Here is a 15,149-nt window from a genome sequence, read left to right as displayed (position 1 = left end):
TATATAATTTTCCTTTGCAAAATAATTTCTATTTCAAGGCTTTGTTAATCTTTAAAACTGAACAACTAGGTCTAATGTGCCAGAAAAATTGATGCATAAGCAAGAGATATTATTCAAAAAGGTTAATGTCATTAAAACTATAATAATTAAGAAATTTGTTCTCTGTAACATAAGAAGACTTAATGGTTTAGATCACTTGAGATAATAGGTACTGGTCAAGAGGATAAATGACATTTGTTATTATCGATTGTCATTCATGAGACATTAACTAATTTCATATCTCAATAAGAAATATTCTGTCAGCAAAACCAAATTCCCAGAACTTCTTAATCCAGTAGAGAACACATTCTATTTCTACTCCCATAAGGGGAGCTACAGGAACATAACTATAATCCTGTAGAATTCCCTTTTCCTTGTAACTGTCTGACAATAATTGCTCAACATATTTAGATTCTGTGACACTTGAAAGGATTCAATGAATTGTGAGTTAAAAAGTCACATTTCAAGAAGTTATTATGCAGCCAATTGCTTAGACAGCACATTCTTCATTTATTTCCATGTGGCAAATACAGGGGATTTTTTCCTCTTAGCTGAACTAGAGGTACTTCACATACATTTTAGTTCATCTTTTAGATTTAACCATATGAGTTCATGAATCTCTACAGAGGCTGAACAATTACAACATAAATTTTTACCACACAAATGGTAATTCACAAAGAAGCAGGAAAGCAAAACTAGAGATTGGGCTACAGTACCTTGATTTCACTTCAGAAGTACTTGAATTCATGAGGATTTCTAAGATGCATACAAGGACAATAGCTGTGGTTCTACAGGGATCAGGATCAAGCCTAACATTGTACCTGCAAAGAAATGGTTTAAGAAGCACATCACTTCTAAACTAGGCTGCCAAATAATATCCATGTGCTGATGACAAAAAATATACATGAAATCAATATGGCATCCCAGCCTGATTTTAAACCCCTTCTGAAACATTACTTTGTTCAACATGTCACTGATTCACTTAACACCTATTTACACCACAATACAAACCAGACAGGATAGAGAAAACAATAATAATTAACAGTACTCTTTACAACTGTAAGGTAACTAATGTAAAGAACCCAACATTTATAATTTTTATTATCTTCAAATGTTCCTGTAACTTTCTTCCACCTCTGTGTCCATTTAAGAACTTACCTGAGGTTTTTTAACCAATAAATTAAAGATGGCAAGTTGAGCAGCACAATCCACGTGAATAAATTAAGGACTGTAGTGTGCATCTTAAGACTGTTAGCAGCTTCAGCAGATGTTTCACTGTTGGAGGGAGACTGTGTTGCTTCTGGAATGCTGTCCACTGAACTCTGGGCTTTGACTGTGTGTGTACTGGAGTTCTGTGAAGTTTCTTTTGAGTGGCCTGAATCCTGGAAATGAAAGACAGAAGTCACAAAGATGTGCACAGGCTTGTAAGAACTCATGCTGGGGAAAGAGGAAGGGAAAAATATCCTAACAGTATCACACCAGCTGTGATTTAGGAAGAAAATCTGCAATTTGTGCCTCAAAAAGCCACCAAAAGTAAAGTCCAATTTTAAAGTATCTAAATTTAACCAGAAATTTCTCATACACTAATAGTTTACATGTCTATGGAAGAAAAGAATGGAGACTGTAAATGCCCTGACACCAATGAAATGAAAAGCAGTTCCTGGAAGGGGGAAGAACAAAATAAAAGGAGCAATAAAGCATGGGGGTGAAAAATCACAGATGATCATTCACAGGAAAGATATAGGAAGTAATGCAACTGGGAGTAAAATATTACCTGTAGGAATAAAAAGCAAAGATAAATGAATGAGTTGGCAGATACTAACTTCCAGTGACAGCAACCCCCACAAATGAAACAAAATATTATATAGAGATGAAAGGAGAGGATTTTCAACTAAACGCATGAAAAACCCACTCAAAAAAACCCAAAGGAAACTTTCAACAACTTTTTGTGTCAGACTTTGTTCTATGTTTGCAAAAAAGAGCAGGTACTTATCATATGCTGTTATCCACACCTGCTTACATCTTTGATCCTATACTTTAAAGTAATCCAGAAAATAAAGTTCACATGGACTTGGAGCCCAACACTTCCTCACTGTGTTTTTAGCAGCTCCCTGTTTACAACAGTCTCAGTCCATAATTCATCTAACACATCTTTTTTGTCATCTCTGGACTAAAATACCTTGAACTCCACACAAGAAAAAGCCTCTCTAGAAAAAGCAGTTTTACCTGCAGTATACATTATTACCTAGAATTTATTTTTTTTTAAAGATAACCCATGCATAATCAAATACCAAAATTTAGACAAATCCTGTAAATCTGTGTGTATTCAGAGACAGAGTTGTCTTCTTAGATGAGAATTTCACATTGCAGAAACTTCAAACAGCAGTCATGTGTGATGGAGCAGGCTGCTCATGGCCTGCCTGTTCTTTTACACCCACATGCAGCAAGTGAACTGCACCTACCCAGTCACTGCAGCACAACCTAAGGGTACCAAGGCAGAAGTTTGCCAGACAATTTTTGGCCAGAGTTTGGAACAGAAGCAGGAAACAGACTCACCCTGTTGTGCATGTTTTGCTCTGCTCTTACAGTTACATGCAGTTTTACAACCTGGAAGACAAGCAGTTGCTTGTTTAGTAAGGATTCTTCACACAGAAGTTGTAGTACAGGAAAAGAAATTGAGGACTCCTTACTCTTCAAGGGAGCTACTAGTCTTTGTTCTTATAGTATTGCCAGCTAGAAGTTAAAATTTTCAATTTTCTGCATTGTTGTAGTGGGCATGTCAGACCACGCATTTCTTTGTAAGAAGCATTAACAAAAGAAGAAAAAAATTCTACAGATTATAGGATTATGACAGTGATAAATTAGAAATATCTGTTTCACGTATGAGAATAATAACATTTCTTTATGTATAAAAAAGGGTAATCTGGATTTCTGCTTTTAACCTGGGGTTAATTCAAAGCACCTAAAATTTTCAATTCAGTTACATATACAAAATGTTTAGCCTTTCAGTACCTTGAACAAGTATTGGAGATAAATAATGAGCACAGCAAATGCACCACAAGTGGTCCAGCTAACCAAAGCAAGAGATATCATCCCACAGAGTCTGCTGGGTGTAATCAACTTATCTTTCTGAAGTTCAGGAGGTCTAAAAAAAAAAAAAAAAACAAACCAGAAACAAAACTCCTGTTGTACTTCTTCTCAGACATCAATTTATGCTTGTTTTCAAACCCAGATGTATAAAATCATGTATAAATTCAATCTGCCCAGAATTCAATCTTGCCCAAGCATTCACACCAAAGCAAACAAACAAAAAAAATAATTGTCAGGGTCAAAGTCATCTAGAAGAGCATAATTATATAGCATCAAGTTGTTTTACCTAATCAGAGATAACCATAATGAAGAGAAGAGTCTCAGAGATGTAGAGAAAAATACTCCACTCCAGTAGGCAATGCCTGTCCCAAAAAGAAATAGAATCAGGGACACAAGGGGGAACCATGCATCCTGACTACTCAGTACAGCAGCATCCACCTCTGGCAGTGACAGTGACTCCCATATCTCTCTAAACCAGTTAAACCTGCCAAAAACATGAAAGCAGTATTATTTATCACTTCCAATTGCTCTGACAGTTAGATATCTATCAACTATTCCTTCTATTACAGTCTTTCAAGCAAAATAACAGTCAGGTGTTTACAGTGACTACATATAAAATAACAGTCCTCCCTAGCAACAGTTTCAGTAAAACTTCTGTTTGAAACAAATAAATGATGCAAACTCACCCCTGCAGAAACACAACAATGCTTATAAGAGGTTCTACTTTGTAGGGCTTTGCTGTCCTAACTAGTTGGAGGGAGAAGTCTGAACACTGGCCTAGGATCAAGAACAGAGAGCATCTGTAGTTACTGCCACGTCATGAACTTCAACAAACATCATCCACAACAAAATATAAATTCTCACAATGAGAGTTGACTTGAAAACAAGATAACCATGCCTTGTAAGAGTACTGCAAGGCTGCATACTTTGCCACCAAGCCCTTTCTCCACTGGGTCACCCACATTAAGGTAATAATGTGGTACCCATGTTAAGGTAATATGGCACATGAGCTTCTAGAGACACTGTGGAGCTTGTAACAAACACCTCCTGAATTTTAATAAAAATGCATTTTGGCTGGAGACATGACAGCATACCAAAGCTGTAATGCAAATCTCATCTTCCTCCAAGAAATAGTGTTTTCTGAACATTAACAAATGTATTTCTAACTTTTACATGTATTTTAGGTAGATTTCTGATAGTTCTAAACTACTGTGCGACACCGATATTTCACTGCAATTTAAAATAATAAAGAAATATTTTGCTACAACACAGCCTTGAAGAACTACCAGTCAAGAAAAAAATTAAAAAGAAGAGCATGGACCCAAATATTTCTGTAAGTTGAATGATATTTAGCTTAAAAAATCCACATTCAGCTAGTCTTTCATCAGTAAATTCAATTAACAATTTCCTTAAATATACTTGTGACAGAGAAAAATATGCAGATTTTTAGAAAGCTACCTGTTGATCTCAATGTGCTCAGTTGTCCTCCATAAGTAAGAAGAATATTAGAAACAATATAGACTGGAAAAGCACCAGCATGGAACCTTACTATCTGAAAGACAAGGATAAAGGGATAACTTCATTTCTATCTATAAAAATATATTTTAAAAACACATACACAAATATTATCATGAAGCCAGAATGATAATGAGATTAGAAAATCTTTCTTAAAAGATCCAGCTTCTCATTTAAATGCATATTTGATAATCTCTAATAACAATTAATGTTATAGGTGGGAAATATTAGAATCTCTCATAAGCAGTTAATGAAACAGGTTTGGATAAATGATCAAATTAGAAAAAACTGGGGTTTTTTCCCCAGTCAAGACAAGTATAAAAAAAATCAAGTATTACATTTCAGTAAAGTAAATTTAAAACAATTTAAAGGCCACTTTTCAAGCAAAATCTGCATATAGTTATATATGCTTTTAGGCAAGGAACTTTTGGAAGCAATTATATGCATGTATTAATTGGCTTCCACTCTCTCAAGTAATGATTAATAACCAATAGCCTATAAAGTCTATAAATGTTGTAAAATAACAACAAAATGAAAAATCCTTGCTCTGAATGCATAAGTTCATGTAGAGAACCTTGCCAGTTTTATTCCAGCACTACACTTAGGTGCTTGCAAATTAATCACTCTTTAGCTGCAGAGAGCTGCAGATGGCCAGTCTATTTTTACTGATCCCCATGTTGAAATGTATTCTTCATTGATAACCAAAGAAGATTTGTTGAAAAGGAACATAAGGACCTACTTAGACTTTTTCCCCCAACTTAATTGATGCCAAATGTATTTTAAAGTTCTAACACCACTGACTCATCAGGCTAGAAAGTTAAAGTGACCTACAGATATTGAGCTCACCACAAAGCCACATACTGCACATTTACAGCAGCTCTTTAGAGCTAGAGAGCTTTTCTGCTCCTCTAAGGACCAGGGCCTGACATTCATCCAGGAGGGATCCTTGCCAAGGGAAAAGGCTGCAAAATGATCACTGAATAGTGCTCCTCTTGGCATTGAGAAGGAACCTGAAGTGCCATAGTCAGGAAGGGAGGAAGCAAAAATTTTTATAGATGCTACTGACATAGAAAAACCAATTTAGTATTAGGTTTTCTTACTTGCCCAAGAACCTGTAGAAGTGATGTCTTCAGAATTACCTTGAAAAAAAACATATTGTTTCATACAGTGGTAAGCATAAGTACAAAATACTTCAATTTTTAAGAAGCAAATTTAAGTTCTAGAATACAGAAATCCTGCAGCTAAAATGTGCAACACCTTACTATTGACAATTAAAAGCAAATGCTTTGAAGTTTTAGAGTCCAACTTTCAGTGCTAACCCAGCTGTTGCAAAATACTTGTAACACACACTACATTTGAAAAAGGCCAAACAGCCCACCTTTAGATTTGCTTAGTATTTATTTAGATTAATTAGCTATGTTTTAAAAGACTGAATTATGCAAAAATTGTCCAGCAATGCAAACTAGCTATAAAATAAAACTGTTTTACTCACTTCATACTGACAGTCTGGGGAAGAGTAGATGTTTAACTCTGGAAGGCTGCTGTCACTGTGGGGCTGAGCAATGTGCAGTTTGGCAGAAATCTCAGCAAGAGATGGAACTCTGAAACAGCAACTTACATGGTCACTGCTGTCCTTATGACCAAACAGAAAAACCAAAGGTGTCTCAGTCCTCAACAAGTGCACATAAATCAGATCTACCACACCAAGTGTCACCTCAAGCTGTGAGCAAAATGGTGTAAGGAACTTGTTCATCCTGTCACAAAGAACTGTGTAACATCCTCAGTTCCCTCTCCTCTGAACTATCCTGGGACTTGGCACTAAGGAAGGCAGACAAGTTTAGGGAACACATAGAGCATGCAAGTATGCTGAGTGCCAGGAAGGGACAGAACATATCCTCAGGAATATAATTCAGTTTCCTGAAAGTATTATGCTGCTGGAAAACACAGGGGGCTGGGAATTGTGAGGTATCCTTAAGACTTCTAAAATAAACTAGAAATACAGTTTTCCTACCATCTAAAACTAAGTCAAGTGTTCAACTTCATAAGTGACAAATATATTTCAAGCTGTATAATTTGATTTTGTCAGGACTATGCTGCTGAAGCAAACATAGGGCTGCTGTAATCCAAACCCTGGCTTCCAGGAGGAAGCCAGCATTCAGAGCAGCCACTGTTCTCCACTCATGAGAAGGTCAATGATAATCCTGAGAATTTCAAACCAGCATATCTGACTTCTTTTACAAGAAAATTAGTGAGAACTATTAAGCAAACAATTAATAGGTATCCTTATTCTAGGAAAAGTCAAAACAACTGTGTCAGCAAGGGCAGAAAGGTAAATGAGGAAAAGATGCAGAAGCCAAACACTTAAGACTGGAGAAACTGTCTCACATCAGAAATACTACCACAACAGGATGCAAATATTCTTTAAAAAGATATCAAGAAGTCATTAATTGTTAAAGTCCTTACTTTGCTACAGTTATTGAGTCTTCATATGACCAGGGGATATGAAGTCTGTAAACACTTGGTTTTCTTTCTGAAATGGAACAGCATTAAAAAATATAAACTTAACTAAGAACAACATGTGGCAACTGTCTCTAAAAACTCCAGGGCCAGTAAAACAAAGGTGGCACACAGATCACTACACAGAATCTCTGGGCTTGCAGTTACATTGCCATTGACACTGCAATGCAGATCAGAGCAGTCAGCAGCAAACAAAAATGACATGGTTAAACTCAGGCTGTTACAGAAAAAGACAGTGAGACATCAATGTTTAAAAGAAGAACAGTTTTGAGAAGAGTTCTGCTTTACAATATGAAACAAAACCTCAGTCTAATGAAATTCATCACTTTCTTTTTTTTTGAAACAGGGTCCTTTAGCAACACATCCTGTTTAAGCTTATGCAGCTCAACATTCACATTTGTAAAAATCCTAGGCAAATGTGCCTTTCTCAAGAAACATTTTCAATATAAGGCAGAATCTTGAAACTGAAATGGAAATTCAACTTCCCTTTGCTGGGAAATAAGAAAAACAAACATTAAAATCCTAATTCCTCATTTTTGTTGATCCATCCTTCTTAAAGAGGGAAGTGAGAGATATCAACAGACACATTTGAACACAGACACATAGCAGCATTGCTAAACTCTATTGCATGAGAACACTTTAGCTCCTACAAATTTTCAACAATTTGTTTTATAAATTTGTACTTTAGAAGACTTCTATTTACCTTTGAGTGACTGGCAGTGACTGTCTATATAAATTTTGAAAGCTTGATATATCTAGAACACAAAAAAATAGAATTCACTCACTTTTCTCCAGACAAACAGTGGTTACATTACCTTAAAAACTTTAGTAGAATTCTTACCTGGCTGAAGTGCTGGAGCTGTACATTGTAAAGTAATCCAGTTGAATTTAAGAGAATTTTGCTTGAAGAAAACCCTGGAAAGGATACAATATTTTCACTTATTAGATACAATTATCTGACAAGTCACTACATATTCAGATTATTTCTTTTCCAGGAGAATTACATACTTTCATATCTGTTAAACCCCCACATTTCTTATTTCTTTGTTGTTAACAAAGGCAGTGTTAGCTTCAGTGAAAAGCAACCCCCAAAAACCTCCTGACCTGATATTTTTAGGCAAATTTATTATCCAAAGGTTAGTTATTTTAGTTTTCCATTTTTTCCAAAAGCAATATGCTATACTTACCAAATGAAAAAATGTGTGTTACAGGGAGCTGGACTGTTCTGGAATCCTCTTTGAAGAATTCACAGCCCAAAGTATACTGCAATTGAGGATATTAAAAACAGATCTAAACCAAAGCACAAAACTAGAAAGCCTTTGTACTTGCCAAATTACATTTCCCAAGTGATGTCTCCTCTATCTTTGCTTATTGAACATTGTGCATTGCTAATTTCACTGCAAGATGCCTCTGTCACAACTATCTGAAGATACACTCAAAGAAGAACATCACACACTTGTGCTGTGAATGACTTCTTGGCTCATGGATTAATATACCACAGACTCAGAGACTGTATTTGTGTCACAGAAAGCAATGTCAGCTCTGATCCATCTTACTGGAAATTCCAATTCAGTACTCTGCCATTTCCAGGACTAACTGGAAAGGTCTGCCAGACCCACATGGGTAACACACCAAGCCTCCAAATGTCCTCTTACTGGGATCCTGAGAGCTCTTGCTGCAAAGATATCCATCTCATTTGTGAGAGTCAAACTGGTAAACTCTGCACAACTCAGGCTACTACATCATTTGTGGTTTAAGAACTTGCAGAGCTATCTGACCTATGCTTCCCAGAACCCAGGTGTGCTGCCTTCCATTTTCTGTAATCTCTGCTAAGCTGGGTAAGAGAAGTGACTGTTCAAAGGTATGAACATTCAGGAAAACAGTCAGAGGATTAAGAAGAACAAGGAAGATTACCATTAGAATCTCCAACAGGAACTCTAAGAACTGATTTGAGAGCCATGGCCCTGTACATGTTTCAAGTGCTGTTCATGCCTTATTGTTTGGTGTTTTATCAAAGTGTTTCTGAGCTTACACAAGCTATTTTCAAACCACACTACACTGTGGGTCTATGGCTTCTCAAAGTAACTCAGCACATATTAAATATGCTTCCTTTTCCTCCTGTCATAGCCCCTGAAAGTTATGAATACACCAAGCAAGCAATTTCTGAATGTGGTTTTTTTTACCTTATTGCCAACTGCAGGTGGTACCTGAATGACAATGTGGGACAAAGAAGGATAGTCCAGGAGTTTCAGCATTACAACCTTAAAAAGAAAGGAAGAAAGAAAAAGAAAGAAGGAAGTAGCAAAGCCATTAATGAACACACCCCTTAGCTTGCCCCTTGCCAGTTCCCAGTTGTTGACCTCTTGTACCCTCTCCTGTGGAATGCAATCTGTCCCAATGCTCCAAACAGAACAGCTCCTTCCTCCATGACTTGCAACGACCTCCTGAAACACCTTTCCCTCCTACAAGTTAGGTCCACACTTACCTTGGTGGTTGGAAGTAACTCAGCTCTCCAGGATAAATCAGCAGCTTCCAGGCTGTAAAAATTCATGCACATTAAAGGATGAGCATATTCATTATGCAGGCCCAGCATTATGGCAGTGGATTAATAAACCAGCTTCTCTCTCTCTCTGAATTAACATTTTAAATTGAGAAGAAATTTGGCTGCACTGCTACCACAGTAATTTATCAAACTGCAGTAATTTCAGATAGTGCAAATCTTATTTGTGCAAAACCAAGCCAAGCAAATCTCCAACTCTCTCATACAGAAAACCTGCAGCATGTATTAGCCAGGCAGCTCAGACACAAAGAGAAAACTTTTCATCAGCTAAAACTGTACTAGCATTGAAATATTATGCAGTTTTATTAGCATCTGTTAAACATCAAAAGCACAGATTTTTCTATGGAAATACCTAAAATAGAGAATATAAATAAAAAATGTTGTTAGCTGTTAAAGAGTTTGTAGCAGTTCTAAAATGTGTTCACACACTGAACTGCAACACATCCATTTGGTCACCAGGTTTTGATTTTTTGATTACCAGAATACTGCTGTTTCTCTAAACAGTGTTCATGACCTCAGGACAGTCCACAGCCAACCCACAATTGTGAGATGAGGTTTAAGTAGCAGTCCTGAACGAGTAACTTCATCACTTCATGCTGATCAAAGGTTCTACAAAGGAGTCACAGCCAACTTCTTGGATCAGGAAAAAGTAACTGTGGCATTTGACTATCTGCCTGTACACCTCAGTGACCCCAGAACAGATAAAAATTTTGCTTGTTCAATTTTGCCTGGAAGCTTTCCCTGATTTGAAGGGTAGAATGAATTTACTTTGAGTCTATTTTACAAATTTAAGCTAAGACAATGTTTTAAATCTATTTTGTAACTACTGTCATAAAATACAACCACTAAACCACGTGTCCTTCTAAATACTTTTCATATGACAGTAGCAAATTTAAAATAAGAAGGAAAGAGATGCTTTACTCCACTCTTCTGAAGGCTCTGTGTGACATTTGATGTCTTTGTCACAGAGTTCTAAAGAAACAGAATGACAGAGTGGGTTGAAAAGGACATTAAAACCCATCTAGTTCCAACAGCTCTGCCATGGACAGGGACACCCTGCACCAGACCAGGTGACTCAGGACCCCATCCAGCCTGGCCTGGAACATCTCCAGGGGTGGGACATCCACAGCCTCGATGGGGGAGCTGCTCCAGTGCCTCACACCCTCACAGTGAACAACTTCTCCCCGATATCCAACCTAAACCTGCCCTGCCAGTTTAAAGCCACTACCCCCTGTTCTGCCACCTCATGCCCTTGTGGAAGGTCCCTCTCCAGCTCTTGCCATGAAGGGCAAAAGCACAGCTCCCTGAAGAGGAATATCACCTATTTTAAGAAAAGCTATTCTTTCCTGTTTTCCTGGTGATATAGAAAGCATGAATTATTTACAATAATGATTTTACTTCCCAATCCCTTCCTACCAAGGATAATTTATACGCTTTAAATTCAAACACAGCCTCACAAAACCTATTTGAATAAAGGACAGGAATTGTTCATACTCACCACATTGATGAATTAGTGTTCATGCAGCCATAAATCCAGCTACTTGTGTCCTGTAAAGTCAATACCATAAAATACTCCATTACCTAGGTGTGATTGCATTTATAAATATATTCAAAATACTGATTACTTCAAACAATGCAAGGGTTAAAACTGATGATAATTAAAGGACTGATATCAATCTTGCAATTATAATTGCAAGGACAGAAAGGTGAAGCTTCAGAGTGAATGGTGGGGGTTTCTAGGAACCATTTTACACAACTTCAATTTGCCACCCTTTATATGAGTAAATACAAAGTTAAGCAAACAAGCTTTCATAAATTCTCTTTTAAAAATATCCATCTTACATACGATGTTTAATCTCTTCTAACTAAAAGGAACATCTCAAGGTACTCTTTTAAGCAGTAGAGGAATACTTTAGATATTTAATGTTCTACTGCTCCATCCCTTGAGAATTTAAGTGTTCTGAAGCAACAGCACCATGATGCAGCTCTCAGACATTTGTTTGTTTTGTACTTCCCTCCCCCTCTCAAGCTGTGCTGGGCCTGTGTTTCAGACACCATAACAAGGGAAAAGTTATCCCATCAAAGCACAGCTAAGGTCACAACACACATGCAAACACTGAAGGTGCCACTGAGAAAGTTACAAAAGCACCAAGCACACACAACTGCTGTTCACAGTGGTGCTATGAATGCCATCTTTGCAAGGGGAGGAGTGGCAACAGGGACAGGCAGGATGAAACAGGAAAGCATCTCAATTTTCTTGCCACTAATGTAAATATGTGATTCTGAAAAGTGTATTTATCCATCTTCAGTTTGCCAAGAGATTAAATTCATTCTTGTATAAGTAACTGAAAAAAAATTTGGCTGAATATCTGTGTCTCAAGCTAAAAATACAAGAAATGCACATTATGGTGTTTCCTCTTCATAGGAGACAACTGAGATGGTGCTGTCTCCTCATCTGTCTTCCATTCACTTTCTTTGCTTAGTGAAAGATCTCTGCAGCCTTCCAGGCTCATAATAAATTTTATTATGGGAAAGCAAACCTACAAACAGCTTTCCCAAATTAGAAGTATGGCAAAAACACAGCAGCACTAAAAACAACTTCTTCCTTCAAAACCATTGATACAGAACTGCACTAAATCAAAGGACACAGTAATTAGAGCTAACCAGGAGAGCTGGAAAGAAAACATCTGAGGTTCAGGTGGCACTGGAGGTTTCAGATCTTGAATACTAAGTGGGACATGCTAAAACAGGTAGTGCCTCTGACATGCATTAGGCTGTGATTGCAAATGGATGGCAGCAATTTCAACAGCTGCTCATTAATTGTCTTAGGACTGCAGCAAATGGAAATTAAAAATCACATCTTTATAAACAAATGCCAGACATTAAAGAAGTATTTTCTCACCAACATACTATTTTCACAGTAAACATGACTGTATGATTTTCTGTGGCTTGCAAGAGGAAATGAAAAATATTTTCCATCAGAATCCTAAAAAAAACCCCAAAAACAAAAGCTCATTATTAAAATAAAAAACCACAACCCCCTGCCCCAACACAACAACCAAACAAAAATATAAACACACAATGAGGAAAAATATTACTTACATTGTAAACTGAGTAAGTCCATTTTGAGGCTTTGACTGTAATCCAATTGAAAGCTCCTAAAAATAAATATTTCAGTATGCTGCACTGCAGGAACAATTATCCTTTCATCCAAAACCTGGTATTTTACTGATCACCAAGGTCTTATTTCCTATCTATATATGGATATAAACCTTTTGTGCTTTAATCAACACTGAGGATTGCTACTGCTTACAATTACATGCAACAGTTATCATCAGTTACACAGGAAACAATAAAGCCCTAGGATCCTGTTAATAAATACTAATGGCAAAATAAAAACCCCATGGATTTTGAAACAAAATAAAGGCAACAAAACAAATAAACCAAATTATATTTGTGTAATTACAGGGTGAGTGATTAATGATGAGGCAACATTAGGAACAGCCCCAATCTTTGTCCCTGTCAGCATTTTAGAAAGCTAATACAGAAAGTTGTGCAGAAGAACATCAGCAAAGTGAGTAACACAGAAAAAACCAGGAGCAGTTTAAAGATATGCCAAGGGAAAAGAGTAAGGCAATAATGAAGAGCTCAGAGTACAAACAATGCCAACTGTCATGCAAAGAGGTTGTATCTTTCTTCCATTTAAGGAGAGTAACAAATTCATGACAGAAATTCAGCTAAATGTCAAGAGGTCACCATGAATAGGAAGACAGAAAGATGAAATCCAATTTAAAAGAAATTTTTCTTATTGCTAAAAACCGACCCAAAAAAGGCAACCCTCCCAAAATATCAGTTTCACAACCTCTCTGGGCACCTGTCCTAGTGTTTCACTACCTTCCTGGTGAAATATTTTTTCCTAATACCTAATTAGAACATCTTTTGTTACAACACGATTTCTACTGCCTAACTGTAGAAACCTTCTGCTTTCTAATTATGCTATCACTGTAAACCTCTGACAAAAATCTAACTTCATCTTCTCTCCAATTCTTCATTAGGAAGTTGAAAACAGCAACATGATTCCCCTCAGCATTTTCTTCAGGGTGAAATTCCTCAGTTCACTCAGCCTCCTTCCCCCATTTCCTATGCCTCAGGAACTGCCCATTTGGGTGGTCTTTTGCTCCACGCTCATTTCAGAGATGCCAATGCATAAATGCTCTCATGTAAGAGGGTGCCCAAAACTGGACAGCAAAGTACAAGCTACATTGGTACTTGTACAATGTCTTACACTGAGAACATTCCTGAAATAAAATGGTTTGTGTAAAACAGTTCAGCCCACTTCAGCAAAATAAAGCTTTGCTCTACAAAAGTTGTGTTTAGTCCTTAAAACTCCATGTAGTCAAAATCTCTCACTTTTAACTCTGCATCCTTAGGAAGGAACTGTAGAAGGAACCCCTCAGTGAACAGTTCATTTCACCCTGCCATGTCATGGGGAAAAGTGATTGATGGAGCAGGTCTGAATGTTCAGGATTTCCATGAGCAGAACAAAATCACCAGAATGGCTCTGCAACCCCCCTCCAATCCCTCTTGCAACCACTGCAGATAAGACTGCTCTTCTGACATCCAGCAATTCCCAGTTTCTGAGATCTCCTACTGGACAACCTGGTGTAAATATGACTCCTCAGAGTCTGAGCCATAGAAAAGTGACAGATTTTTGCACCTATCCCTGTTAACCAATTTAATACCAAAACCAAATAAACACAGATTGCTTAGGCCTGTAACCTGTAAATTATTTTAGTTTGCCTGAAGGAGGTTAAAGTGTATTCTGAAACTGTTAATGAGAAGATTAACCATTAACAAAGCAGTATCACTGAACCCTATTATAAAGAAAACTGCTGCTCACCTGTGAGGTGTGTAAAAGCTTCAGGATTTTCCTCATACATCTTTGCAGGGTGTCTCACAAAGTGGTGATTCAATACAGACATTCTCTTCTTTGGATCCTCAGTTATCTAAAACAAAAGCACATTATCAATTTTTACCAATGTGTGTGATTTAAGATCACCTCATGATCACAGCTAGCAATGCAGTTTTGTGGGGGGGAAGGCAGCAGAGATTGTTAGAAGTCATTGAGCCCCTTCTCTTCTGAATTCAATACTCTGAAGTGCCACCAACACTCAATCACTGCAATACAGAAAATCTACACATTATTGAGCACAGCCAAAACTTTCAGGAGTTTTATATTCTCACCTACTCATAACCCAGGAAACCATTCCATTAAACTTTCTTTATAGGCACACATGCATTCTTCCTGAAATGAAACTCAGGCCAGAGCTTAAGAAAAATTCTCACATTTAGGCTAATCTGAGCTCTCATATCCAGCTGTATTGCCACACTGGGATTCACTTTTGTTTGGATTTTGGCCGGGATTTTT

General features: G+C 37.2%; 1 protein-coding gene across 3 annotated transcripts in view; it reads right to left on the bottom strand.

Annotated features, from left to right (window-relative positions):
- The window catches only part of PGAP1 (post-GPI attachment to proteins inositol deacylase 1), a 30,595-nt gene that overhangs the window by 3,740 nt on the left and 11,706 nt on the right, over positions 1-15,149 (bottom strand). Inside the window, exons 8-26 of one of the 3 annotated variants that reach the window (XM_063162465.1) lie at positions 14,622-14,727; positions 12,824-12,879; positions 12,624-12,707; positions 11,220-11,269; positions 9,647-9,698; positions 9,345-9,422; positions 8,349-8,424; positions 8,003-8,076; positions 7,865-7,916; positions 7,108-7,174; positions 6,137-6,245; positions 5,745-5,783; positions 4,588-4,681; positions 3,816-3,906; positions 3,416-3,613; positions 3,052-3,184; positions 2,596-2,646; positions 1,198-1,421; positions 756-860 (exon numbers count right to left, since the gene is read on the bottom strand). In XM_063162465.1, coding sequence (XP_063018535.1) covers positions 756-860; positions 1,198-1,421; positions 2,596-2,646; positions 3,052-3,184; positions 3,416-3,613; positions 3,816-3,906; positions 4,588-4,681; positions 5,745-5,783; positions 6,137-6,245; positions 7,108-7,174; positions 7,865-7,916; positions 8,003-8,076; positions 8,349-8,424; positions 9,345-9,422; positions 9,647-9,698; positions 11,220-11,269; positions 12,624-12,707; positions 12,824-12,879; positions 14,622-14,727 — 1,739 coding nt within the window. Of the gene's footprint in view, positions 1-755; positions 861-1,197; positions 1,461-2,595; positions 2,647-3,051; positions 3,185-3,415; positions 3,614-3,815; positions 3,907-4,587; positions 4,682-5,744; positions 5,784-6,136; positions 6,246-7,107; positions 7,175-7,864; positions 7,917-8,002; positions 8,077-8,348; positions 8,425-9,344; positions 9,423-9,646; positions 9,699-11,219; positions 11,270-12,623; positions 12,708-12,823; positions 12,880-14,621; positions 14,728-15,149 lie in introns of all 3 variants that reach the window. The other 2 variants (XM_063162466.1, XM_063162467.1) reach the window with 2 other exon arrangements.

The sequence above is a fragment of the Melospiza melodia genome, chromosome 8 (assembly GCF_035770615.1).
Source record: "Melospiza melodia melodia isolate bMelMel2 chromosome 8, bMelMel2.pri, whole genome shotgun sequence".
Classification (NCBI taxonomy): domain Eukaryota; kingdom Metazoa; phylum Chordata; class Aves; order Passeriformes; family Passerellidae; genus Melospiza; species Melospiza melodia.
Note: the sequence above shows the minus strand (reverse complement) of the source record. Positions and strands in the feature narration are given on the sequence as shown.